A 26,101-nucleotide genomic window follows, 5' to 3' on the forward strand; every position below is an offset into this window, starting at 1 on the left:
GGGAGCGGCGAGCCGCCGGAGCGGCCAGAGCTTCCGGAGCCGGGGCTGCAGTGAGTGCCCTCCTGTGGCGCGGGGATCAGGGGGAGCGGGGCAGAGAAGCAGGGGCTCGCAGGGACCCCAAGGGCAGAGCTGGCCCCAGGGGTGGCCGCTTCAGGGCAACGGGACTCCGCTGGACTTGGCGAGGCGCTTTCTGAGTGGAGAGACCGCGGTGCCACGAAGAGTTCCCTGGCGAGGTAGTGAGCTTCTGCTCTGGGGACACATGCAAGCCGAGGCCCCCCAGGCCCGGAGCGGCAGCCGGGCAGTCTCCATCTCTGTTGCCAGCCTTGGGATATATGCTAATGGTTTTTAATGCTTGACACCCAAGTAGTGGAATCATGGGCTGGAGCAGGAAGCTCTTAGAAGGCTCCATGTTTTCATCACTCAGGACACTGCTCTTTACGGACTGTAAAGTGGGTTGGGCCGTTTCTTTCCCTGCAGGGGTGGACCCAGGAGCCACCATTGCACTGTAAGCTGGGACAGAGCTTCTGTGCTCGAGGGGACCATCCAGGGCCTCCCAAACCCAAGTATCTCTGACTTGGATCTTTAACGCCAGGTCCTGGAGATCCATTCTTCTCTGATAACAGGAGGTTGGAGTTGGTAGACGCTGGCGGGTGCCGATGTCCCCCACCCAGGCCTCTGCAGGTCTCAGGTTAGGGGCTCTCAGGGTGTCACATGATCACTGCTCTGAAGGGGAGATGTTCCTAGAGAAGGCAGGGATTTGCTCAAGGACTCAGAGCCGCTGAAGTGGCTTCCCAGCTGGGGTTCCTTCCACCCACTGCACCCGTCCTGCCTGTGACAGCAAGGGCAGCTCTGCCAGGCCACTCCAAGCCTTCAGCTGCCCAGGGATGACCCCTGAGTTCTAAAGAAAGGAGGGCACGAACTGGAAAAGTCTTTCTGGAAGAAGCAGCCATGTGAGTGAGGCTGATAAGGTAGGCAAGCTTTCCCAGATGAAAACTGGGAGGGATTTGTTCTCAAGTGGGGGTACCTACTGCAGTAAAAGCATGTTAGCAGGAAAGCTTAGGTTTCATTTAGGAATCTGTCTGCCGCTCATCTCCCAGAAGGCCCGCAGGTGGTGATGAGGCTGGCTTGCAGGGCAGGAGCCTTGAGGACAGAGTCAGAGGCACGGCATTGTGAATGGGAGACAGGGAGGGCGCTGGAGGCACCCATAGGAGATGTGAAAGGCAGGGATCAGACACAGCCACCCATGGCCAGTCTGTTGGCCTCTGGCCCCAGCCTCCTTGATGTGTGTCCGTGGCTCTTTAAATCTGAAAGGGGAGGCTCCATCCTACACCTTTCTCTGCCCAAGTCCCAGCATCCGGTCCTTCCAACCCAAGCCCCTCTCCAACCCTTGTCCCACAGGAGATATTTGACCCATAGGCCTGGAGGGGAGTCCTCCTTCCCCCCCCCCAAAGATTTATTTATTATTATCTATTCATTTGAGAGAGAGAGAGTGAGAGAAGCGGGGGTGGGGCAGAGAGAGAGAATGTCAAGCAGACTCCACACTGAGTGCCAAGCCTGATGAAGGGCTCCATCCCATGACCCCAAGATCATGACCTGAGTGGAAACCAAGCGTCGGAGGCTCAACTGACTGAGCCACTCAGTGCCCCAGGACGACTCCTTATTGGCCATTCCCATCCCCCATGCCCCATGCATGCGGTGGGAGGAGGTCAGGCCTGTCCCGGCCCTTGGGAGATCCCAGAGTCCTGGATGGGATGAAGTCAGGCACCTTGAAGCTGGGGCGGGGCTGAGGCAACACCATGAGGAGGGCAGGGTGCCTCTGCCCAGTAAGGCTTCCTGGAGGAGGGCCACGCATGGGGGTGTAGAAAGGGGAATTGGGGTCAGACATGAGGAAGCATTGGAATTCCCAGCAGGGCTGGCGTGAGTAAGCTCGGTTGTTGCTGAGGCTGGGGTTTCTCCTTCGCTCTCCTGCCTCTGCCCGCTCTGTGGGTGGAGTGCCCAGTTCTCTGTGCCTGGCCTGCCCCCATGACCCCGCAGCAGCTCCTAACTGACCGCACACAATGCCCCTTCCCGGGAGGAACGATGAGCCCATTTTGCAGGCGGGAGCATTGAGGCTCAGGGAGATGCGGAAAGAGGCAGAGGAAGTTAAGGTTCACCTGTGAACCCAGAGCTCTAAAATGGCACAGACTGCTGTGTGACCCTGGGCAAGCCATTTAACCTCTCTGTGCTCTTTCCCTGAGGATGAGAAGCAAAGATGAAAGTTCTTCGCAGCGTGGCCCTGAGACAGCACGTCAGGGTGCCGTCAAAAAAGGGCAATTGTGTTCTCCCCCAGATGCCTTTCTGGAGCTCTGCGACCCCCAGGTTACTCAGGGCTGGACTTTCTCCCCCATACAAAGACACAAACAGAAGCCCTGCGGGTGTGACTGATCCAGAGGCAAAGAGCAAATTGGTGGCCATGCTTGGGAACAAATCTTTGGATTGGACAGCCCTGGGTCCTAAGCCAGGCTCTGTGTGAGCCTTGTCTCTGACCTCCAGTTTCCCCATCTGTACCGGTGGGGATGGTAATCACCCCTGACTCACAGGGTTGTCGAGGGAACAAAAGGAGTCAATATATGTGCAGTGCCCAACACATGCATGTTTAGTCAAGAGCCTTTCATTGGTGGGCCCCGCGTGCATTTTCTGGGCCCCACCTGTCTGCAGGGGCTACCTCTGGGCAGGGAGAGAGGGGTTCCCAGCAGCCACGATGGGGTGGGCACTGTGATGGGGAAGGCCGAGGAGGCCATGGTGGGAGTGCTGTCCAGCCTGGGAATCAGTGAGGCTTCGGGAGGTGTGAAGGTCAGGAAGGGAGACAGAAAGCTGTGTGTGAGCCCGAAGGGGCCTCAAGGAGGTGGAGCTGAGCTGGGTCCTGAAGGTTGCTGATGTCAGGCAGCCCCAGAGAGAGGCCAGCCCAGGCTGAGGAAGCTATTTGGGGAAGCGAAAGTCGATGCCTATGGCTAGGGGGTGATGTCTGGGTGCGGTTTGGGGGTACTAGGAGTTGAGGCCAGAGCTGCCACCAGGCATTGGCAACAAGACTGGGGCCTGAGAGGGGCCAGGGGAGAGTGACAACAGCAGGTGAGGGTTTTAGGAAGACCCCTCCGTTGTGGCTGGAGGGTAGAGTCAGCAGGCAGGCATCTCAGAGAAGTGCAGGGTGGAGTGGACAGCAGGGTGGTTCAACCCCTTCTCCCCACCCTGTGACCCAGAAGGGTGGCCGGAGCAGGAGCCATCAGTGGGGCTGGGCTGGCCATGCACCTGAGCCCCCAGAGCTGATTCTGCCAGCGGTGGCCGGGGGTGGGGCACATTAAGGGTCAGCCCTGCCTTCCAGCCAAACTGACCTTTTCTGAGTGTTCTGGAAGAGCACAGCAGGCACTAGGCATGGGAATCGATAAGGTGGGAGGGTGCCCCCTTTTGGCCAGGATATGGAGGTGCCGGCTCAGGATGGCCTAGGTCTGGAGATGGGGTGCTTCAGGTCAGCTCCCTGTCACTGTGTGGGCGCCCTGGCCGTGATGGAGTCACAAGCGCTAGGTGATGGGAGTGGGAGGTGGCCTGAGGGAGCTCCATGGAGGAGGGGGTGAGAGAGGGGAGAGGTCCCAGCCAGGCCCTTCTCAGCCTTTCAGCCCTGACGCTCACAGAAGCCCTGTGAAGCCAGGGTTATTAGCCCAGTGCAGGAAATGAGGACTGTGAGGCTGCAAGAGTGGGAGTGGACTGGCCCAGGACCACAGGGCCAGGGAGGGTGAAGGCCGTGACCTTGGCTTGAGGAGGCAGTTTCCCTGGGGGGGCGGGGGGTGGAATTCTGCACACGCAGGACTGGAGAAGCAGCTGGGCAGGCAGGGCCTGAGGTTGAGGGCCCCTTCTGCCCTACGTAAGAGGCTGGCCCCAGGGCGGGGCTGTTGGGAAACCCCTCCAAGGCCTCACTGGCCTCTTTCTCCACAGGAAGGCCTGAGCCCTGAGCCCAGCTCCGCCCCCAGCCCACCCACAACCACAGCCCCACAGCAGCCCCCTGGTGAGTAGTTCTGAAGGAGTAGCGACCCAGCTCAGCTCAGTCTGTTCACAGATCCTGAGCTGGGGATCCCCTGGGCGCTGGTGTCAGTTGGAGGTGACTTAGCTTGGTGTCTGTCTGCAGGTGGGAGTCCCCCATCAGAGGAGCCACCCCCAAGTCCAGGGGAAGAGGCTGGGCTGGTAAGGAGGGCTGAGGTGGCTGGAGCTGGTGGGTGGCACTTCCTAGGCAGAGCCTGGGCTGAGCCCACCCTGTCCTTTGCCCCCCTTTTTTGCAGCAAAGGTTCCAGGACACAAGTCAGTATGTGTGCGCAGAGCTGCAGGCCCTGGAACAGGAGCAGAGACAGATAGATGGGCGGGCGGCCGAGGTGGAGACACAGCTGAGGAGCCTTATGGAGTCAGGTGGTGCAGGCATCTGGAGTCCACTCCCCAACACGTGCTACCCGATCTGCCTAGCCCTGCAGCCCTTCCTGATCTGGGGAGGAGTCGGGAGGAGGCAAGGCTGGGGTCACTGTCCCCACGTACAGCTGGGCAAGGGAAGCAGCTTGCCGGAGGCACACAGCTCTGGTTTCTGGGATGCGCAAGGAAGCAAGCCCCTTCCCCACTCCCCAGCCACCTACTCCTGCCACCTGGGGTGGGGGCAGGCCTGGTGACCGTCCTGGCCTGGTTCAAGGGGCCGACAAGCTGCAGGAGGAGGTGCTGATCCAGGAGTGGTTCACATTGGTCAACAAGAAGAATGCTCTCATCCGAAGGCAGGACCAGCTGCAGCTGCTGTGAGTGTCCGCAGGCCCCGCCCAGCGCAGGCAGGCCCCGCCCAGCGCAGGCGCCAACCCCAGCCAACCCAGGGCCTGCAGAACAGGGGGAATCTTGGCTGCTTTGATTACAGTTATTCACCGCTTTTTTTCTTTCTGCAAGGATCTTTTTGAAAAATTGTTCAGTCATCTTATGTTTTCCCCTCAAAAGTCCTGTATCAGTTGTACACCTCTTAAATTGGTACTATTTTTATGAATCAGAAAACCAAGGCCCAGAGAAAAACATGGTACGGGAGAGTCAGGGCTGACTGCCCCAGTTGGACCCTGTTCCTTTACAATAAGGAACACCGAGGCCCAGGGAGATCTGAGCTGGTTTCCCAAGTGGGGTCAAACACAACTCTCGGCCATGATTGTTTTTCTAGTCCTGCGTGATGAAGGCAGTTTTGCTTCCCTTTTGCATTTTGGATCATTTTTCAGAATAATTTTAGTCTAATACTTGCTGTTTATGAATAATGTTCATCCAAATAATCCTGCAAGGTTGTTTCTTATTAAAAAAAAAAAAGAGCAGGGGGGATGGGAGGAGACAATATAAACAGCCAGCATTTGGAGAACAGTTGGAAGAAAGATGACTTGGAGCAGGAACAGGGGTATAGCGCTGTCCTCAGCCCAGCCCTCCCCGCGAACGGGAAATGAGGTGGGATGGGGGGGCCAGGGAGCGGTCAGAGCCCTGGCACCCCTCCCCCTCCCGTTCCCCTGTCCCTGTCCCACCTCCACCTCCTCCCCCGCCCCAGCATCGAGGAACAGGACCTGGAGCGGAGGTTCCAGCTGCTGAGCCGGGAGCTACGGGCCATGCTAACTATCGACGGTGGGAGACGGGACCTGGGAGATGCGGCGGGCGGGGCTGGGAGCCAGGACAGAGCAGGGGCCGGCGCCTCCTGACCCTCAGCCTCCTCCACCCTCAGACTGGCTGAAGACGGCGGCGCAGCAGCACCGAGAGCAGCTTCTGCTGGAGGAGCTGGTGTCGCTGGTGAACCAGCGCGACGAGCTGGTCCGGGATCTGGACCACAAGGAGCGGATGTGAGTGGGGTAGGGTCCACGCTGGGAGGTGCCGGGGCGGGGAGGGGGCGTGCTCGCTCCGGCCGGGGTGGGGGCAGATGAGGCCAGGGGCCCCGACTCTGACTTGCAGCCGTTCCCTCGCAGCGCCCTGGAGGAGGACGAGCGCCTGGGAACGCGGCCTGGAGCAGCGGCGCCGCAAGCTGAGCCGGCAGCTGAGCCGGCGCGAGCGCTGTTCGCTGAGCTGAGGCCCGGCCCGCTCCCACCGCAGGCTTTCTCGCCGCCGCGCGGGGTCGCCCCGGGGCTGGCGCTCCGGAGGACCGGGGCCGCACGGCCTCAGCGCGCCGCTCGTAGGGGCCGCCACCGCCCCTAGACGGGGCGGAGAAGGGCGGCCCCTGGGGCCCGACCGACCAGAGCGGCTGGACGGCCGTGCCGTCCGGGCCGTATTTATTTGTCCTTGTGAGTGCGTGTGCGTGTGTTCGCGGGGCCGGGGAGTCCCAGGAGCGCCCGGCAGAACAACCCCTCACCGACGTCACGGCCCGGACGGGCCGCCGCGGGAGCAGGGTTGGCCGCTGAACCGCTGCGCCCCCGCCCTCCGCCCTTTCCTGATCTCCGCGAGCAATAAAGTTGGACAAGGCTACACCAGCGCCGGCCTTTCTCAGGACGGGGGCTTTCAATAGACGGAAGGGGGTGGGGCTGAGGCCGATAAGGTTGTCTGCGATCCCCGGTGGGGCCTGTGCGGGCTTTGAGGTTCCCAGAGGCAGCGGAGGGCCCTGCTCTGCTCGGCCTTCACCTTCAAAGGATGGTGGGGTTTAAGGATGATGGGGTTTGGGTCGTTGATCGCTTTAGGGGTCCCATATTGAAAGAAGAGACGAAAACAGTCGGGGTTATTGCGCCCCCCTTTTAAATACACTGTTGCCTGAGATCCTTACACTCACTCCCTCCCCTGCCATCTCTGGAGGCCTCATCGTCGTCAGGCTTGTCCCCCTGAAAGGAGCTCAACGCCACCTCCTGACCCCTGTCGGCAAGTTGGGGCCTGTTCTGGGGCTGCAGCCGAGGGTGGCAGGGTGCTCAGAGCCAGTTCATCCTGGCCCAGGATGCCCCCTTGGTCTTCAGCAGTCAACGGGCCACTGGACCCAAAGAACTTCACCATGGCACGGACCTGTGGCAGCTCTGAGAATGTCTCCACAGCCAGCAGCATGGCCAGGAGCCCGAGGAGCAAGTAACCTGGCGAGGAGAGGTTGCTAAGGCAGCTCTTGGGGGACCAGGGATGCTCCTTGCCCCCCCTCCCAGGCAGGTGACCCACGACCCGTGGCACCCGGTGCCGCTCACAATCCTCTTAACGCTGCCATCAGGGTTCTTCCAACCACAACCCTCACATCACACCCCAGGGCTGTGGTCCTTCACCGGCACGGCTCAGTCTCCCCAGCCGTTTATGGGAGTCCTGGTCCTGGCTCCTCTCCCCTCCCTCCCACTCCGTGACAGCTGAACTCACCGAGAAGCGCCAGCTGGCCAAGGTGGTAGAGCACAGGGTGCAGGCCACGGCCGCGGCCTGGCAGCAGGTCCCCCAGGCCGATGGTGCTGAGTGAGCCGAAGCAGAAGTAGATGGCCTCCAGCAGGCTGCCGTCGCCCTGCAGACCCCACAGCACCAGTGCCGGCAGCAGCACGAACGTCGCAGCCACTAGCAGGCCCCATCCAGCCGCCTGCAGCAGTGCGGCCCTGGCCGGGGCCAGCTGCCACTGGCCGGCTACCCAGGCCCCGGGCCGGCTGAGCAGGGGCAGCAGGCCGCGGCGCAGTGCAGCCAGGAGCGCTAGGGAGGCTGGCAGCCCGAGGGTGGCGTAGACCATGCAGAAAGCCTTTCCACCTGCCGATAGTGGGGCCATGTAGCCGTAACCTGGAAAGGAGAGAGGCGGTGGGTAATGAACAGTTGAGTGTGATGCCAGGCGGGCCCCCTCCTTTCCCCCAACGAGGCCTCCGGCAGAAGGCTGCCCTCTGGTGGCCAAGGTGACGGGAACTCTTCAGGCCCAGGCTCTGGCTGGCTTTGCTCTTCATTTGCTGGGGTCCTGGGCAAGTCCCTTAACCTCTCTGGCCACTCTTCTCAGTTGGTTACATGTCTGACTCTTGATTTTGGCTCAGGTCATGATCTCAGGGTCATGAGATCGAGCCCCAGGTGGGGCTCTGTGCTGAGCCTGGAGCCTGCTTAAAATTCTCTCTCCCTCTCCCTCTGCTCACTATCACCCCCCACCTCCCCCACTCTCTAATAAATAAGTAGATAAATAAATAAACAAATCTCCCTGGCCACTCTTTTCTGGAAAATGTAAGGATTAAAAGAGGCAGTCACCTTAGGCCTCTTGTAGCTGGGATGGTTCCGAGAACTACTGTCCCGCCCCAGGGGAAGCTTGGTTTTCTCAGATTCCTCAGCTCTGCCCTTGACCAATACAATACTTTCAAATCCACCAGGAAGAACGGCACCCACTCTTTCACTTCCCGCAGGTGTACGGAGACATCCCGTGTGCTAGGTCTCGCACTGACATCTGAGTCTGCCCAGCCCCTGCCATTTGGTGGTGGAGACAGGGAGGAAAATCAGTGGAGACACTTGACATGAAGGGCTGCAAAAGAGGCCGCGTGCCAGAGAGAGGGCATTCCAGACTGGAAAAGCATGTGCAAAGTTAGGGAGAGGTGGGAGAGCAGGGTGTGCTGGGAGAACAGGACTGGCTAGTCTGGAGGTTGTAAACTCAAATGCCTAGAGGAGCCAGATGGGAGACAAGAGGGAGTGGTGGGGACTGGGCTGGCCTGGAGAAGACATGCTCTGCCCCAAAGTGCAGGCCTATTCCAGACAATACGGAATCCCTTGTAGGATTCTGGCCCAGTGCAAATAGGTTTCCTGATTATTCAACGGAAGCGGACAATATAGACTTTAATTCAAAAAACATTTAGACACTTTGCAGGATGAAAAACCTCCAGGGCTGTGGGTCCCATTCCTTTATTTCTCTGGGCCTTTGCCCATGCTATTCCCTCTGCCAGGAATTCCTTCATCCCTCATCTCGCGCTCTCTTGCCATGGCTAACATCTCATCAGGACTTCCTCCCCCTGGACACTCTCTCCTGAGTCAGTGGCCCTAATCTGTACTCCTGGGTTCACTCCCTTTTCCTCCATCCAAGAATTCACCCCACAATACCTTTCCCCCCACCTGGCCTCAGGCCCCTGGGTCTGGGCATCTCTCCTGGGTCTCAGGGGGTGTCGGGGGGTGTGGCTGAGGAGGCCACGCCCCACCTGGCAGCTGAAGTTGCACCACTTAGGGTGTTGGGGTGGGAAGCCCCAGCTGTGACATCAGGCCTAGTCAGACCTGGGCTCTGGCATTTGGAGGCTGGGAGAAGAGCTACATCCCCAGGGACACCAGGAACCCCCTCCTGCCCGGCCGCCTGGCGGCCTTACCCGTGGTGGTGAGGAGGCTGGCAGTGAAGAGCAGGGCCGAGGGCAGATCCCAGTTCCCGGCCTCTGAGCCATTGCCCAGGCTGGAGACCCCGTGGACCTGGGCTGCTAGGGCGGTGCCCAGCAGCTCCTCCAGGGCCCCGGGGGGCAGGCAGGCCCCATACTCCGCCTGGAAAGTGGCCAGCTCGGCCCTGAGCTTGGCCTGGAGCTGGCGTGCCGGAGGCCCCTCCAGGGCCTGAAACACAGCAGCCCCAATCCCCAGGGCTAGCAGGTGGGCCACAACCAGTAGTGGGAATCGGGCCCAGGGTCTCAGAGCCCCCATGGTGAACCGCTGGGGTTGGAGGTGCTGTGGGAGCGGCGGCTCCAACTGCGGGCACCTGGGAGGGGCTGGGCAGGGTGGGGCTGGGAGGAGGCGCTGCGTGGGTGGCTGAAGTCAGAGGGATGAGAGTGGGAATGCGCTTGGAGGGGATCTGGCTCCCTCCTCCCAGTTTCTGGGGGGCAAGCACATTATTTACCCAATTCCCTGCAGCTGGGGAGAGGCGGGTGGGGCGCCGCAGGCGAGGCCTGGAGAGAGCGAGACTGGCTCAAAGTCCCACTGCGGTGGCTTATTCAAGGGGCAGCTCACTCAGTCACGCACATTCCGTGCACCCCCTCGGCAAGTGCTTCAGCCCTGGGCACACTAGAGGATGGACATGGGTCCCTTCCCTCCTGGCGTCGCCGCAAGAAACTGGTTAGCACGGAAACGTGCCAAGTTCACATGGTCGTATGTGTCCTGAAGTTTTGGGTGGGGGGTGTCTCCCTGGGCAGGCTCCTGGAGGAGTGGAGAGTGACATTGCAGCTGGGGAACAGCAGAGGACAGGCAAGGTGGGAGAGAGCTCGGGGTGTGAGAGGAACAGGGCACTGGCCGTGGGGGGACAGCGGGGAAAGACACAGGGTCTTGAGGACAAGAGTAGCCCAGGGAGACCTACGGCAGGGGGGTGTTGCAGGCATCCTGGAGGGAAGAGGGGAGAGGAGTGGCAGGATTTGGGATGGGTCAGGTAGGGGCAGGGTGGTGAGTAGAGAGGAGCCAAGGATGCCCAGAGGCCCCTGGACAGATGCTGTTCTCACACCTCCCTTCTGAGCCCACCCCGGAGTCCAGCCCCACTGAACACTGGGGACCAGGTGAGCCTGGTGCTGGGAGTGTGCAGGGGAGGGGGAGCCTGGGCTACTGGTCCCCTGAACCGAAGAGGGGCCCTGCCCTGGGGCATGGTGTAGGGGTGGCCACCCACAGAACCCTGTGGCAGTAAGAGGAGTGCGGCAGGGCCACATGCCAGGGTGGGTCCCTCCTCCTGGCACCAGACCACAGAATAGAGACAAACCCAAGACAAACCCCCAAGATGCTGCCCAGAGGGCTCTAGCCACCCGCGCTCAGCGAGCTGCCTGTGGAGGGGGCCGTGTGGCCAGGGAAGGTGGCCCAGCGGAGGTGATGCTGCAGCTGGGCCCTGAGGATAAGCAGGGAGGGCCCAGCAGCAGGAAGAATCGGGGCGAAGAGTCACCTGAAATGGCAGGAAAGGCCTGGCAAGGGTGGGGAAAAAGTGGGTGCCGAGGAGGGCCCGGACTGCCTGACTGAGGTCAGTGGACTGGACCCCAGCCGATGCCCAGGCCGACTGCCCACTGTGCTGGGGCATGAAGTCACCAGGTTTGCGTGATGGGTTGGACCCCCCGGATACCTCCAAAAAGGTGACAGGCAATGCTTGGGGGGCAGCTTGGGGAGTTTATTTGGCTTCATTGGATCCCGAGGCCGAGGCCCCAACCCTGGCCAGGGCAGCAGGAAGGCACCAGAGAGTCCTGGCCCCAGATGACCCCCGGGGTGGGGGGGTCCAGGCATCAAGCCCTGGCAGGGGCCACAGTGGTAGGGCTTGGTCAAAAGTGCTGGTGACAGCTGAGGCTGGCCCCTCTCCCCTGCACTTCCCCTCCTTCCTGCACCACCCCTGGGGGCAATTCCCTGAGACAGGCTCTGGTCCTCCCAACCACCTGGGTACAGTGTTGGGCCCCAATGGGGCAGGTAAGTTGGGGGACCCACAGGTTGCAGGTGTGTGGGGGGTGTAGGCCCCCCATCCAGTGTGAAGGCTTCCTGTGCAGTGTAGTGTTCCTGACCCCCAAAGGGGGTAGGGTCCCTTGGGGAAACCGAGGCAGCTACAGAGGCTGGCGCGGCTCCTGTTCCAGTGTATACTGTGGCTCTTCTAGGGCAGCTGGGGCGCGGGAGAGCAGCCCGGCCCACTCAGGGCCCTGCCTCTGGCGCCCACGGGGCCTGGGCACCTATGTCTTTGGTCTGTGCCCTGCAGTCCTGAGGGCCCCCCCGGAAGGGGTTGGCAGGTGGAGAGTCCCAGAAGGGGTCCGAGTCTGGGAACAAGGTCCAGGGTGCCCTTCGGGGCGCAGGCTGTGGAGAGGACAAAGGCGAAGGCCGTGGCCCGGCTGACACGAAGCTCCACGGGTCGATGCGGCTGCGAAGGGGCGAGGGCCTGGGTCGGCTGATGAGGCCCAGGGGCGGTGAGCGCGGGGTGCCAGGGGTGCCAGGAGCAGAGCGTGATATCCCTGGTGGGGGTGAGACAGTACTTCCTAGGAAGTGGGGGGAGGGGGCACAGGGTCAGGCAGCCACCAAATTGTGGGCGTCCACAGGAGGCCCTGCCTGGCTCTGGGCCTCAGCTTTCCCACCTGCACAGGGAGCTGCTTGACTCAGAACGTCTGTGGCCCTTTCTGCTCTGCAGTGCCTCTGTTTAACCACGCAGTGGTTAAGAGCAAGACCTCTGGGTGGCCGGGCCTGGGCTAGGATCCCAGCTCCGCCATTTACTGGTGGGAGCCTTGAGTCCTTTGATCTCTCTGTGCCTTAAGCTTCCTCATCTAGAACCTGGGTGTAACAGGAGCACCTTGCTCACAGGGTCGCTGGGGTGGTTAAGTGAGACAATCTCTCTGCGGCAGCAGGAACAGAACCTGGCGCGAGTTAGCAACCAGTAGGCGTTCGCTACCGCCCGATGATTATTCCTATTATTTCACAACCCGCCTGGCCGGGCCCCACCCCATCCCTCACCACCGGGTGGCTGAACTTGGAACTCAGTTCCCTACAGGTGTGCCCCAGTCCTACTGCCCGGCAGGCCCCCAGCAGCCCCTCCTCTCCCCCTCCCCCGCCCCCAGCAGGCCAGCTTCGGGCCACTCACCACGCCTCTCCTCCTCGCGCCGGGGGCTCTTGGCTGACAGCTGGCCCACGGGGACCCCCAGCTCCAGCAGCAGGGGCGCAGGGGTGGGGCGGGCCGGGGGCATCCGGGCTCAACGGGGAGGCGGGGGCGTCGGGGGTCTTGGGGGAGAAGCGGATGAGCTGGGAGGGGGGCGGCTCGGCGGGGGACGTGGTGTGCAGCGCGCTCAGCTTGGGCGTCCCCGAGCCGCTGCCGCGCTCCGCCGGGCCTGGCCGCCGAGGCTCCTCGGGCTCCGGGCTCGGCCGCGGGGGGTTACCTGGCAGCGGGGGCGGGCACACGTTAGGCCGTCTTCGGACGGGGGGCCACGGGGACCCCTCAGTGGCCCTGGAACAAGGACTGAGTTCTGCTCCCCACCAACGTCTTGCCTGACTCCATTACTCCCCCATCCAGTTCCTGCCTACCCACCGAGCCTCCCCCATCACACCACACACACACACACACACACACACACACACACGCACGCCTTTCAGAAGGGGCGGGTATGGGAGGGCAGCGCAGGATGAGCCGCTAGCAGGAGCAAAGCCTGGGAGGCAGTCAGGCGCCCTGGAGCCCGGAGATGGGCACTGGGGGTGGGTCCTGAGGCCAGATCCCAGCTGACTTCAGTGGCCTTAATAGCCAGCTAGGGGCACCTGCAGGGCTCCAGGGACAGGGCTGGGACCTGCGCCCTGTGCCCACCTCCTTCCTGGCTGGTCAGCCCCAGTCCTTCTGCCCGCCTGCCCCGACTCCACTAGTAGCTTGTACAGGGCACACAGATCAATTTCAATGTCCACAACAGCCCCAAGAGGCACGCATCACTGTCCCTATTCTAGAAATGAGTAAACTGACACTCAAGTGGTCAGTTGTTTGTGTCAGGCCTGAGCTCAGGGATCTAGGGGCATTATGTTATCTGATCCTCATGCCCCAGGGGATCCAGGCTCAGAGAGGTTAAGGGTGTGTCTAAGGCAGCACAGCCAGTGAGGGCTGGAGATGGCCTCACTCCAGGTGGAGGCAATAGAGCCTTCACTCTCCACCACTTCGCAACCAGACTGCTCCATTTCAGGACATCAGTGTCCTACCTATGGGCCTAAGGTTGGCCTGACTCCATTCTAGACCACCAGGGGTGAGTCTGGGCAACCGGACATTGAGAAGGTGGTGGTGGTGGTAAGGTCCTTGGCCCTGTGATAGCTTCCTCAAAGCCCAATTTTGTCTCTCTGGCTCTAGAACCTGCCATGGCTCTCCATTACCACTAAGATAGAGTCCAAGCTCCTTGGCTGGGCTTTCAAAGCCTTCCCTCACTCCACCCACATTGGGCCAAGCCTGGAGTGGGACATGGGGCTGGGTGTCCAGAGGAAGAGATGCAATGCTGGGGAAATTGAGCTTTTACTGCCAGGACTCAGTTTAGGGTCCCTTTTCTCAACTACAACCCTTACCCAGTCTCTCACCTATCCCCTCTTACCCAGGTCCCTGCCTTCCAAAATGCGAATTGGCTAAATTCCTCATTTCCAGGCCCTTCCTGAACTGGCTCCTGCCTGCTTTTCCAGCTTCACCCACTCATTCACTCAACCAACATCTGCAGCGACGGGGCTGGGCCCCACAGACCCAGAGTATGAAGGCCAGGCCCCCACCTGCTGCCTGAGGCCTGCAACTCCCTGGCTCTCAACTCCTCTCCGAGTTCCAGCCAGGCTTCCTCTCCCTCGGGTGTGGGAAGCCCGGTGCCTGCGCACACACTGTTCCCTCTGCCCAGCACACTCTTCCCACCCTGGCTTTCTGTGATCCCTTATTTTCCATCTAAGAACTAGGTGAAAGAACACCCCCTCTGTGAAGCTGTGATGCTGTTAATTACAAAAAGAAATATACATTGGGTCTCCACCTCATTCTTGGCACAGAACTCCTCAAACTCTCAGATCTTCCTAGGGATTGACTGACAGAAGTAAAAGGAGCATTTTCTGCTCTTCCTAACCAGCCCCTTTTAATCACATTTAAGTTCCGATTAACGAGGTCACTTCTGGAAAGCCCGTTAAGGATGGGGTCCAGTTGCTGGGGGCATGAACCATGTGACTAGAGAGCTGGAGATTGGGGTCTACACCAACAGCCAATGATTTAATCAATCGATCACGTCCACATAATGAAGGCCCCATCAGGACCCCGGCCAAAGGGTTCGGAGAGCGTCCAGCTTGCTGAGCACCCGGAGGTGCTAGGAGAACGGCGCCCCCAGAGGGGGTACTGAAGCCCCACGCCCCTTCCCACATGCCTGGCCCTACGCAGCTCTTCCCTCTGGCCGTTCTCCATCTACATCATTAACTGATAATCTAGGAAGTGTACAGTTTTCCCGAGTTCCGTGACCGCTGTAGCAAATGATCAGACCTGAGCAGGAGGTCACGGGAACCTCCGATTTAGAGCTGGTTGGTCAGAAGCACAGGGGACAAGCGGGACTTGGGACTGGAGTCTGCGGGGGGGTGGGGGTGCGGGGGCGGCCCGGTGGGACTGAGCCCTTAACCTGGGGGTGTGATGCTAACCCCAGCCAGCCTGTGTCAGGACTGAATGTGAACCACACATGGGGTGTCAGGGGCGGAGCTGGTAGCACCTAGGGGAAAACGAGTTTTTTCATCTTTTCGAAGCCTTCCCGGAAGCCCTCCTCCCCGGAGCAGGTGGGGCTCACCTCAGGCCTGACACAGCCACTTCCTGTGTGGGCCGCCCCGACCACCAGACTAGGCCCGCCCCCAGGCCAGGGCAGGCCTCATTTCTAACATGTCGATGGCTGGCTCATAAAATGCATTGTCGGGGCGCCTGGGTGGCACAGCGGTTGGGCGTCTGCCTTCAGCTCAGGGCGTGATCCCGGCGTTCTGGGATCGAGCCCCCACATCGGGCTCCTCCCCTGTGAGCCTGCTTCTTCCTCTCCCACTCCCCCTGCTTGTGTTCCCTCTCTCGCTGGCTGTCTCTACCTCTGTCAAATAAATAAATAAAATCTTTAAAAAAAAAAATGCATTGTCGATGGAAGAGTCTACTCTTACAACCCTTGCAACAATCACACAAGGTGAGAGTGACTACACCACTTCAGAGGTGAAGAAACGGACCGTTATAATGATATTAAGCAGAAGGGGACAAAGATGTTTCAAACCAGCAGGAGAAATGAGACAGAGCTAAGGGGAGACAGAAGTCAGTCAGTACACAAAATGAAAGTGTAAAGATATTCCTTCGGTCAATGGCCTGAGAAACCCAGGATTCCAAGAGGTAAGGGCCTTGCTCCAGGTAATTCAGCAAGGAGTTCCTTGAATTTGCCTCTAAGCTTCCGAGCACAAGGACCTGGCATCCCGTGGTTTAGGGTAAGGCAGTACAACCATCCTTGACCCAGAGATGAAGGTGGAATCACTTCCGTGGGGCCTCACAGCGAGGATGTGCCACGTGGTCGTTAGTGGCTCCAGGACAACATGCTTCATGCTGAACCTGAACCAGAACCCCTGGGGCATGAGGCTCAGAAGGGCTGTTCAGTCAGTGCAGGCCGACTTCATCCACCAGCCGGCAACCCGCTGCAACCCATTCCCCAGTAGTATGGCCTATGCCTGGGGCGATCTCACAGGGTCTTCTCTGATTCTCAGCCAGCCTTCTGGCTCTGTGGGTGGCTGAGAGGTCAAGGTCATATACTTTCCTGGGCCCAAGATGGCCACTGGAGTGTGCGCTTGCGCTCGGGAAACCAAGTCCTCAGCCAGCAGCTGGGCTGGGGCAAGTAAGATCCTTCCAGATAAGGCGCAAGCTTGAGGAGGACGGGGTTCAGGCCCTTGTGTCCCTAACTCCTGCTTGCTTGGGACAGGCAGGGCCAGAGGGCTCTGCAGAACATGGTAGGGGCTGCGTCAACCTACACACCTGGGCTGACAGGACTTTAAGTTCTCTATTGGCCCTTCTAGCTTGGTATATTCTCGAGCAGGTGAATCCAAGCGGTTTCTGGAGCAGAGAATGGTGCAGCAGATGAGGGACCAGGGTCCTACCTCTGGAGTCAGACCTGGGTTCAAATCTCCGTTCTGCTGTGTGCTCTACGTCAAACCACTTATCCTCTCTGTGCTCTGTAAGCCAGTACTAATAATAACAGCCACCTCACAGCATTGCCTGGCACATAGGAGGGACCCAGTAAACGTTACCCATTGTTACTACTGTCAAATGTAACTCAATAATGGTGGGAGGGATGTGCTGGGTGGGGTGACAGGGGCTCTGACGGGAACCAGAGGCAAGGAAGATGCACCTTTCCACCCCTGGCCAACCCTGAGCTGAATCCTTATCCCTCCGACACAGGAGCCCTGCTCTCTGCCCAACCCCCTAGCTTCCCAAGCAGTGTGCATGTGCCCAACCCTTGCTTCAAGTGAAAGCTTCTAAGCCTCTCTGAGTTCAAATCCTTCGCTGAGGGCCCTAGGTAGGTTACTTTCTCTCTCAGAGCCTCAATTTTCTCATCTCTAAAATGGCAATAATAATAGCACGTCCCTCACCGGGTTGTTGCTCAGAGGGGAGACCTGACGCCTGCTAACTGCTGCTAGGCTCATGGAGACAGGAAAGCTCAGAACTACCCCAGATGCAGCAAAAGCAGACCCTGGATTCCCTCGCTTCCCACCCCGGCTTAGCTTTCTTACTCTCTTCTCTACCTACAGGATCCCCAGAAGGGGCTCTGAGAAGCACAGTGTGGCAGCCACCTGCCTGGCTCCAGGACGCATGGCAGCGTTTCAAATTTGGGTCCCAAATGGGGAGTACCAGTCCCAGTCTTCTCTCCCTACAGCCTACTGAGGCACAGCAGCTATCACTGGCCAGGACCGAGCCCTCTTGTAGGCCAGGCCTGAACAAGAGGACTACACGCTGGGCCCCCTGAAGGCTGGGCTGTACCTGGCTCAGTGGTGGACCTATAGGTCAGATGTGGGCTCTAAGAACGGCCTGCCCTGCAGTTAACTTCTTGTGGTTCTCCCCATAGTACCCATAGGAGTGCAGCAAGAGTCTGCTGGGGGGGGGGCGCCTGGGTGGCACAGCGGTTAAGCGTCTGCCTTCGGCTCAGGGCGTGATCCTGGCGTTATGGGATCGAGCCCCACATCAGGCTCCTCTGCTCTGAGCCTGCTTCTTCCTCTCCCACTCCCCCTGCTTGTGTTCCCTCTCTCGTTGGCTGTCTCTATCTCTGTCAAATAAATAAATAAAATCTTAAAAAAAAAAAAAAAAGAGTCTGCTGGGGGGTAGACAAGGCCACTCACCATTGAGCATTGGGGGTGTGGAAGGAGATCCCAAGGAGGACGAGTCATCTGAATCCAGGTACCACGCGGCTTCGTCCAAGCGGGACCTTCTCCTGGGGAGGGGAGGGGAGTTGGGCTTCATGAATCTCAGGACTATTGGGAGGAAGATGATGGTGGGGTGGGGGCACTCAGGCACTCACCTCCCATTCTGGGCTTCCCCAGGCTTGGGGGAACTGGGACCCCAGGCCCAGCATGCTCGCCGCTCTCCATTGCTTGAGTCCTCCAGACGTCGGGGGGACTGGCGGCCCCATGCTTGGCCTGGCTCTGCAGGCTCCACTGTAGGAGGAAAACCGGGGAGTCTGAGCTGAGATCAAGAGGCCCATCATGAGTCAGGCACCAGGGACAACTTCTGAGAGGAAGGGGGATCAGGCTGGAACCCATACTATTCGGAGGGTGAGCTTTGGGCCACAGAGAATCTGAACAGAACTGAGACGAGGTAGGTGTGTCTGGGTCCTGGGGCTAGCAGTGGGGTGGGGCATGTCATCTAGTCCTTCCAGCTGGCATTCGTGCTTAGTAGTAAGCACACTGTGCCAAACTTCCTGGGTTTGAATTCTGGCCCTGCCCCTCATTAGCTGGGTGACATTTGACAAGTTACTTTTTTCACTTTTGTCATCTATAAAACTTAGATAAAATGAATGCTGCCCGGAGAACTCAGAGATACCAGTCTAGACAGACATGGGAGGGAGCCTGGGTGCGGGGAGTTAGAAGAGGAGACAGTAGGTGGAATCCACCTCCTAAGATAAGGCTTGACAAGTTAGATAAGGGGCCATAGGGGAGGTTTTGCAGGAGGAGAGGTTTCTTACACTGGATCGCTCGGAACCGGGGGAAGGTGGGCGAATCCCCAGCTCCGACCTCGAAGACGTTTCTCCTCCGATCCAGGCCAGGTGAGGCCTGCACAGTGATGCGGTGTTTGAAGTCTGAGGTTGGGGGGAAAGCAGGGTGCAGGTTTGTGGTGAACCAGAGCCAGGATTCCAACCCTTAGGGCCGTCAGCCGGCTCCCAGGCCACGAAGGCAGTGCAGGGACTGGGCTTGGCACGGTGGCTGGGTGACTGGGGCTGGTATCACTGCCTTCCTGAGCCCCACCAGGCTCTCGGTAAGAAAGAAGGACGGCCTGGACTCTACCATCTGAAGAAGTCAGGCGGAGTCGGAGATTCCCGGGAGGAAAACCGCGCGGTCCCCAAGGCCTTACCAGAACTTTCATGAGCCCCGCCCCTCCCCGGGCGCCATGCAAATATTTCCGCCAGAACCCGCCCACACACGAAAATAGCGCTCCGGACCCCACCCCTTCCAACCTTCCGCTCGCAGGCCCACCCACCAACATCCCCGACCAATCCCAGTGTGGCCAGCACAAGCCTGTCCCCGCCCCTCCGCTCACTCAGCCAACGGCTGGGCGGCACGCTGGGCCCCGCCCCTTACCTAGGGGCATGCTGATGCGCTCGCCGCCGTCCCGCGCTCGGAGCTTGCTGCGCTTGAAGGTGCCGCGGCGGCGGCGAACGTGCGGCCGCTCGCGGTCCACCTGCTGCAGCAGCAGCGTTAGCTCGCGCTCGAACACCTCCAGCTCCCACTGAGCCAGCAGGTGCTCGCGCCGCCGCAGCTGCTCCGCCTGTGACCGCTGCTCACGCGCCGCGCGGGTCAGCTCCTCCTCGCGGCTCAGAAGTTCCTGTGCCCAGACAGTGAAGGCAGTGGGGTCAGCCCAGTACGGACCCTAGCGCCGACCCCCGCTCTCTGCCTCAAGGAGACCGGGGAGGGCACTTCCCGGTGTCTTTTTCCAATCCCGTGACCCCCACCTTTTCCTTGGCCCGCAGCTCGTCGAAGAGGCCTTGGATCTCTCGCTTCCAGCCTTCCTGCATGGAATGGAAGGAGTCCCGGGGCATTTCCCGCAGGACTTGCGCCTCTAGCGCCTCCAGCTGCTGCAGGATGGAGGCAAAGTCGGGCCTGCGGTGGGGGTCCTGCGCCCAGCAGTCTGGGGACACGGAGTGGAGGGGGGACAGAATGAGAAGGGGTCTGTGGGTGGACGGGTCTTGTGCCAAGGAGCTCTGCCCCTCACCCTCCAGCCCCTTCCGCTTACCTGCCATGAGCTGTGCGAAGGGCTCAGGGCAGGTGGACGGGATGGGCAGCGTGAGCTTGTTGACGGCTACTCCGTAGGCTACAGCAAGGCAGTCGATGCCACGATAGGGCACCTCCCCAGTCAGCAACTCCCACAGCAGCACCCCAAAACTGTGGGCAAGACAAAGGGTCTGTGTCCCCTCCTCTGCTTACTCATTGCTATTTCACCCCAGAGCAACTAGGAACCAAATGATTTGGGTCCCTCCCCCTGGGCCTTGCCTCTCTGCCCAGCCCTAGATTTCAGCAGCCACCTCTGCTCTCTTCAGCCCCACAGACGGCCTTGTCCAGTCTCCACCCAGGCCTCACCTCCAGACATCGCTGCCCTTGGAGAAGGTGGAGGCCTTGATAACCTCAGGAGCCATCCAGGCGTACGTGCCCGCAGCACTCATTTGTGTGGTTTTGTGCCACTCCCGGGCCAGGCCGAAGTCAGTGATCTTCAAGGTCTTGTGGTCCATGTCATCGCCTTCAATGGGCTGCAGCAGCAGAACTGGGGAAGAGGGGGGCAGGATTGTGGGTGCTCCACGCTCAGGTCGCGGGGACAAGGGAGGAGCTAGGAGCCAACCGTCATCTGGCCAGTCATGCTGGCGAGGTACTGGGAGCACAGAGGTGACCTTGCTCTGGAGAGCTGGGGTAGAATCAGACAAAAATAGCAATGCTGGGAAACGTTTACGGAGGGGCTCCTTGAGGCCAGGCATTTATGCTCAGCTCTAGTGCTCCCCAAACAATCTCTGAGGTACACATCACCATCCCCATTTTACAGAAAGGAAACTGGGCAGAGAAATGATTTGCCGAGATCATATGCAAATAAAGAACAGATTTCAACCTGGTCTGTGTAGTTCTAAAGCCAGTGTTCTAACTTTTCCCTAATGCCGCATTGAAGAGAAACCCTGTATCTCCTCATGTTGCTAAGGCAACATGTGAATTAGGTCCTCCCTTGGGATGGGGAGCAGGAGAGAATCCCTTACTGAGAAAGGAAACCCAGCAGGCCCTGGTGCCCATATCCCCTCTTGGCTAGTACAGCCATTCCCATGGGAGAGAGAGAGACTCCAACCAAAGATGTCTACTGATGCAGCTGGATGTGAAGAACAAGGGGGTCCAAGAAGTGAAGGTTCTTGGCCAGAAAGGAGGAGCTTGGGACAAATGTGGGAGTGGATGGTCAGATTTGGCAGGGGCTCGTGGTGCTGACCCAAGTGGGCCCACCATACTCTGTACAGAGAGGAGAAGCAGCAACTTGCATATCTCATCAGGACAAACATGGCTCAAATGAGAGAAGGTTTTGAGGAACAGAAAGATGATAAAGTCATAGAATCATCAAGGGTTTGAAAGTGACATCCAAGTGATTGTAGAGAAGCGACATCCAAGCCAACTGCCTTTCTGCATGTATGTCATTTCTGGGCACACACACCTCTCTGCTCTCCCATGCAGGGTGATGGCACCATTCTGGGGGCAGCTTAGGGTACCGGGGGTGGGGCAGAGGGGTGGGCACCTAACCCCGCCTGGCAAAAGGGAGGATTTCTCAGAGGAAGTGGCAGAAGCAGGTATTCACTCTTCCAGGCGTAAAGCCCTAACCCCTGATCCCGCCGCTGGCCAAGCTCTCTGGGCCTTGTGGGGGCATCCGGCATTGCTGTCCACTCCCTCCCTTCTGTCTTTGAATCTGGGGCCTCTGCCTGCTTGTGATGTTTTCTTAGGGCCGCCCCCTATTCTCGGTCTTTTCAGTGGCAGTAGTCCCCAGAGCCTGGCCTCTGGTCAACCTCTGCCCCCTGCCCCCAGGCTGTCTTGGCCTCTCCCAAGGGCCCACTGCCCCCTCCCCCTTGGCCTCTCCCACATTTGGAGCTCTAGGCCAGAAGCCAGTTCAGCTGCCCATCACCGCCCTATCTGATGCCCAAGGGCCCTCAAAAACCACCTTCATCAGCCCACTGTGCCCGGCAAATCTGCCTGCAATTTCTCCTAATTCAGAAAACGGGCCTGCCATCCACCCCCTCCCTCTTCTGGAGCCAGACTGGGGCTCAGTCCTGAACAGTTAACAAAGCTAAGGATGACCACGAAACCCACCGCAGAGGGCTGCCGTAAGTATTTAACAAGATCATACCTTTTTTTAAGACCTTTTTTTTTTTTTTTAAGTAGGCTCCACGCTGTGGAGCCCAACATGGGGCTTGAACTCACAACTCTGAGATCAAGACCTGAGCAGAGATTGGATGCTCAACCGACTGAGCCACCCAGATACCCCCAACAAGGTCACACTTTTTAAATCCTTTGCACACGGTGGGACATCTAGCACGAGTGTCCTAAAGAGCATCAGCTGTTCTAAAGATTAGGCCTCTATCATCTCGTGTTGACGCTCCTTGCTGTCCTGTCGCGAGGTAGTCCCCGCTTTGCAACAGGCTCTGGCCTGGCTGCAGGAGGCCCAGACCTGGAGCATTCAGTAAACGCTACATGGGTTCAGTCCAAGGTAGAACCGCGACAGGGTGGGGGCAGGTGGCTGGAGTGGGACCAGTCAGAGGGGTCTATGTGTTGAGGCTGGAGAGGGACTCCCGTCTCCTGTGGTGACATGACCCCACCCATCCTCTTGAAGGCCAGCCGGTCAGGTCTCCAGCTACTTGTACCTCACAGACCATTGAAGCACTTTCTGCACCAGCATCTTTGGCTGGGAGGCCAGCCTCCCCTTTTTCCATCAGGTAATCTGAGGCCCAGAGACAGGCAGCCTCTCATCCAAAGTCTTGGGACTTCTTTGTCCTGGTGGCGTGTCACCTCCCACCCCCAACTTGGCTCGACACCTTTGAAGCCTCATTCTCACCTCCGCATCCCCTGCTTTTTTCCAAGCGCGCCTTGAATTTGTCCCAACCCAAGCTGCTTTTCTGCGGTCTGACATAGACCTTGGGGAAGGGGTGGTCAGATGCCATCTGGAGAAGAGGCGGCTGGAGATCCCAAGCTCTCAGTCCCCACTTAGGGCTCTCTGGCCTCTGAAAGGGCCCTGGTCCCCAGCCCCCTCCCCAGGCTGGCCTCTGTGGGGCCAGGGAGTGGCTTCCGCTTCCCTCCCATGGTCCCTACTTCTCCTTTCTGGAAGGCCTGGGCCAGGTCTCCAACTGGGGGGAGTCCTTTAGGGGAGAATTGGGGGAGGTCAGACCCAGGCTGGGCTGGCTGGTCAGTCCTGTGACTCGTGGGCCCAGAGAATTCCCCCTCCACTCCCCGCCAGGCTTCCTCACAAGGCCCCCATTGTCCAGGAAAATCACGCCATTGTTTCCTGCCTGTGCCCCCCCCAGCCCAGGGACTCACCCCACCATCCCGCAGACAGCACCCCAGGCCTAGGACTGGGGTCTTCGAGGTGGGAGGCCAGGCTCAGAGAGGCTGAGGGCACCTTGCCTGCCCTTCACCACCACCCATACTCTGGGAGAGGAACAGGGGAAGGGGGGGGGAATGTAATCCCTGGCTCCTTCCTCTCCCACAGACCACCCCCCCACCCTTGGCTCTTTCCTCCCCTGCAGGCAGCTGGGCTGGGGAGGGAGCAGAGGCTGGAGCAGGGGCAGGAAGCCGGCTCAGGGGCAGCAGGAAACGCAGGAAGCAGTGGGGAGGGTGGGGAGCAGGGGCCTGGGCTATTGTTCCATTTTCTCTGGAAAGAAAACTGGAGGAAAAACAGAAGAAGGGAGTCCCCTCCCCCAAGGCCTTCAGGGAATCTCCCTTGGGTTGGAGCAGGGAGTGGGGGTCCCTGGAGGGCTAGGGTCAAGGAGAGAGACCGAGCAGTGGGAAGTGCCCCACTGGATGAGAGGAGTAGGTGGGGTGGCTGGCTGGCCTCCTTCAACCCCTCCAGGCCTGGCAAGGACTCTGCTATTACCGGGTCCCGGTGTTCTGGTCCCCACAAGCCACTTGTATGTGGTCAGCCCAGGCCAGGTGGTCCAAAACACCCATGCTCACTGCCCCCCAAGAGCTGCCCATGTCTCTCCAATACTCCATCAGCCCCAGCCCTGTGTCCCCGCTACTGGGGGGCAGGATACGCGGTGCTGGGTCCTGCCTCTTTGCCTTTGCTCTGGCCAGGCCCTGACCAAACATCCAACTGGATGCTTCTCTGAACGCTGCCTGCTTTTGGCCTGGTGTGAAGCTTGTCTGCTCCAGGAAGCCCTCTGAACCTGTCATTCGCTTGTCTTGGGCCCATGCTGGGCAGTGCGTTGGGCCTAAAATGGCTGGAGAGGGAGTACCTTACTGCTTAAGTCTCCCTTAGCCCCACCACACCCACCCCAAGTGCTAATTCCAGACAAGGCCCTCTCAGTGATCCAGCCCTCAAATGTTCATCTGCACGGCTGGAGACCCACTGTGTGCTAGGCAGAAGCCGCCAGGCTTGCCCGGCCCCTTACACCATTTCACCCTCCTGGTTGCTCCCTTTTTACAGAGTCTAAAATTGAGGCTCTGAGTTGAAATAACCACCTAAAGGTCACGCAGTCAGGGGTATGGGCGGGGCCAGAATTCCAGCCCTGTCCCCAGCCTTGACCACCCGGGGTGGGTGGGGGGTTTGGGGGGTTTCCTCTCCAAGATCTCTGTTCTGGAGGAGCTTTCTACCCCAAGAGCAGAGCATCAACAGCACAAGGGTGAACTTTCTAGTGCCAGCATCCAGAGCTCTCCTTCCTTGAACTGGTGCCCACAGTTAGGCAGGATGCTTAGGGCTCACCTAGGAGATCCCAATTTTCTAACCTGACAGCTGGGAGCTGGGGTCAAGGACTTCTGAGGCTGGGGCATGAAGGACTGTTTGGTGCCTGGGTCTCCTGCTTTGGGGCCAGCGTGGGCCCATGGCACCCCAAGTCAACTGGACTCCCCTAGGGCAGGAGCTCCTGTCTCTAGTAGATCCCCAGGTGGCTCAGCTGAGAGTTGGCAGGTGTGTGCTTGGGCCATACCGCCCTCCAACCATGCTCCCCAAAACTCACTGTTGTTGGACTTGAGGTCTCGGTGGATGACGGGCACCAGGGCCTCACAGTGCAGGTAGTGCATCCCACGGGCAATTTGCACAGCCCAGTTGACCAGCACGTGGGGGGGCACACGCCTCCCAGCCAGGGCACGGCTCAGGGGGCCCCCGGCCGCGTACTCCATCACCAAGCACAGGTTGGGCTCCTCCAGGCACACGGCCTTGAGGGCAATGATGTTGGGGTGTGCCAGCATGGCGAAAAGCCGGGCCTCCTGGCGCACGCTCTCAGCTGTCACACTGATGTCCTCATCGGGGTCCTGGCGAGCTGCCTTCACAGCCACCAGCTCACCTCGCCAGCTGCCGCGGTAGACCTTGCCGAAGCCACCGATGCCGATCACCTCCTCCAGCCGCAGCTCTTGGAAGCTGGCCACCTCGCAGGGGGGCGGGCCACCGCCCCGAGACACATAGTTGGATGGAAAGATGCCCACCTGGCCGCCCACCTGGCCCGCCCACCAGCCCTCATCGCCTGAGATAGCTGCATCCCGGGACAGCACCTCCACCCGGTCGCCCTTCCTCAGGGCCAGTTCGTCCTGCCCATTGGGCTCGTAGTCAAACAGGGCTGTCCACACAGGGTTGGCATAAGCTGCTGTCTTCGGGGACCCCTCTGGCCAGCCTCCCCCGCTGCCCCCACCGCCCCCACTGCCACTGCCGTTCCATGACCCCAGCGGGCTCTTGAGAAAGAGGTTCTTCAAGGGCTCCATGGCTGGGAGCCGATATTGGGGCAAGCGGGGTTCCTTCCCTGGGTGCCCCTGGTCCCCACCCCTGCTGGCTGCCGAGGCCCTAGTCCCGGAACCTGGGCATCCGGGCCCCGGCCCTCAGCCCCAGACCCAAACCTCTCTGGGGAGCCAGGAGTATTGACTCCCGGCCCCCCGCATCTCGGGCTTCTAGAGGGCCACCCAGGGCAGTGTGGTCAGGCTCTGGGGGTGGGACCCCAGGGCCTCCGACGTCTCACCATGGCCAGCTTGGAGGGCCCCAAACGTCCCTCAGTCCCAGAGCAGTCCTGGAAGGTTGGCTCCGGCACTCGCCAAGGGCAAGGTAGGGCCAGCAAGGGGGCAGTGCCTGGACTCCGCTGGGTCTTTTTTGCGCAGGGGGTGGCTGGAGTGTCCCTAGTTGGGCCGAGCTGCTGCTTCCCAGCCCGGCTCCCTCAGCCCGATGGCTCCAACCCCGTTCCCTTCTTCCTCCTCCCTTTGTACTTTGGCCCCGGGGGCGGGAGGCAGAGGTGGAGGGTGGAGTTTCACTTTTTTCCGCTCTTCTCCCTCCTGCAGGAAACAGCATCAGATGACGCGGGCGGGTAGCACTGCTCCCCTCCCAGAG

At 59.9% G+C, this 26,101-nt stretch overlaps 3 protein-coding genes across 3 annotated transcripts in view; 1 reads left to right on the forward strand and 2 right to left on the reverse strand.

Annotated features, from left to right (window-relative positions):
* The window catches only part of EHBP1L1 (EH domain binding protein 1 like 1), a 15,307-nt gene extending 8,833 nt beyond the window's left edge, over window positions 1–6,474 (forward strand). The window contains 8 exon segments of the mRNA XM_034644837.1: window positions 3,718–4,036; window positions 4,157–4,212; window positions 4,308–4,431; window positions 4,703–4,802; window positions 5,573–5,646; window positions 5,744–5,858; window positions 5,982–6,006; window positions 6,008–6,474. Of these exon segments, the coding sequence (XP_034500728.1) occupies window positions 3,718–4,036; window positions 4,157–4,212; window positions 4,308–4,431; window positions 4,703–4,802; window positions 5,573–5,646; window positions 5,744–5,858; window positions 5,982–6,006; window positions 6,008–6,082 (888 nt within the window). The 3' untranslated portion in view covers window positions 6,083–6,474.
* A 285-nt stretch (window positions 6,475–6,759) lies between these two features.
* On the reverse strand, window positions 6,760–10,858 carry KCNK7 (potassium two pore domain channel subfamily K member 7). Its single transcript, XM_002916695.4, has 3 exons — window positions 9,270–10,858; window positions 7,330–7,728; window positions 6,760–7,061 (listed from the first exon to the last, which is right to left on the reverse strand). The coding sequence occupies exons 1-3, from the start codon at window positions 9,586–9,588 to the stop codon at window positions 6,808–6,810; spliced, it is 972 nt and encodes a 323-aa protein (XP_002916741.2). The 5' UTR covers window positions 9,589–10,858; the 3' UTR covers window positions 6,760–6,807.
* A 141-nt stretch (window positions 10,859–10,999) lies between these two features.
* On the reverse strand, window positions 11,000–26,078 carry MAP3K11 (mitogen-activated protein kinase kinase kinase 11). Its single transcript, XM_034645046.1, is given in 11 exon segments — window positions 11,000–11,864; window positions 12,461–12,548; window positions 12,550–12,752; window positions 17,695–17,786; window positions 17,874–18,009; window positions 18,537–18,650; window positions 19,150–19,393; window positions 19,521–19,696; window positions 19,802–19,950; window positions 20,146–20,326; window positions 24,750–26,078. Coding segments are annotated over 11 exon segments (2,460 nt in total). The 5' UTR covers window positions 25,489–26,078; the 3' UTR covers window positions 11,000–11,526.
* Between the last annotated feature and the right edge of the window lie 23 nt (window positions 26,079–26,101).

This window comes from Ailuropoda melanoleuca, chromosome 16 (assembly GCF_002007445.2).
Source record: "Ailuropoda melanoleuca isolate Jingjing chromosome 16, ASM200744v2, whole genome shotgun sequence".
In the NCBI taxonomy this organism is placed as follows: Eukaryota; Metazoa; Chordata; class Mammalia; order Carnivora; family Ursidae; genus Ailuropoda; species Ailuropoda melanoleuca.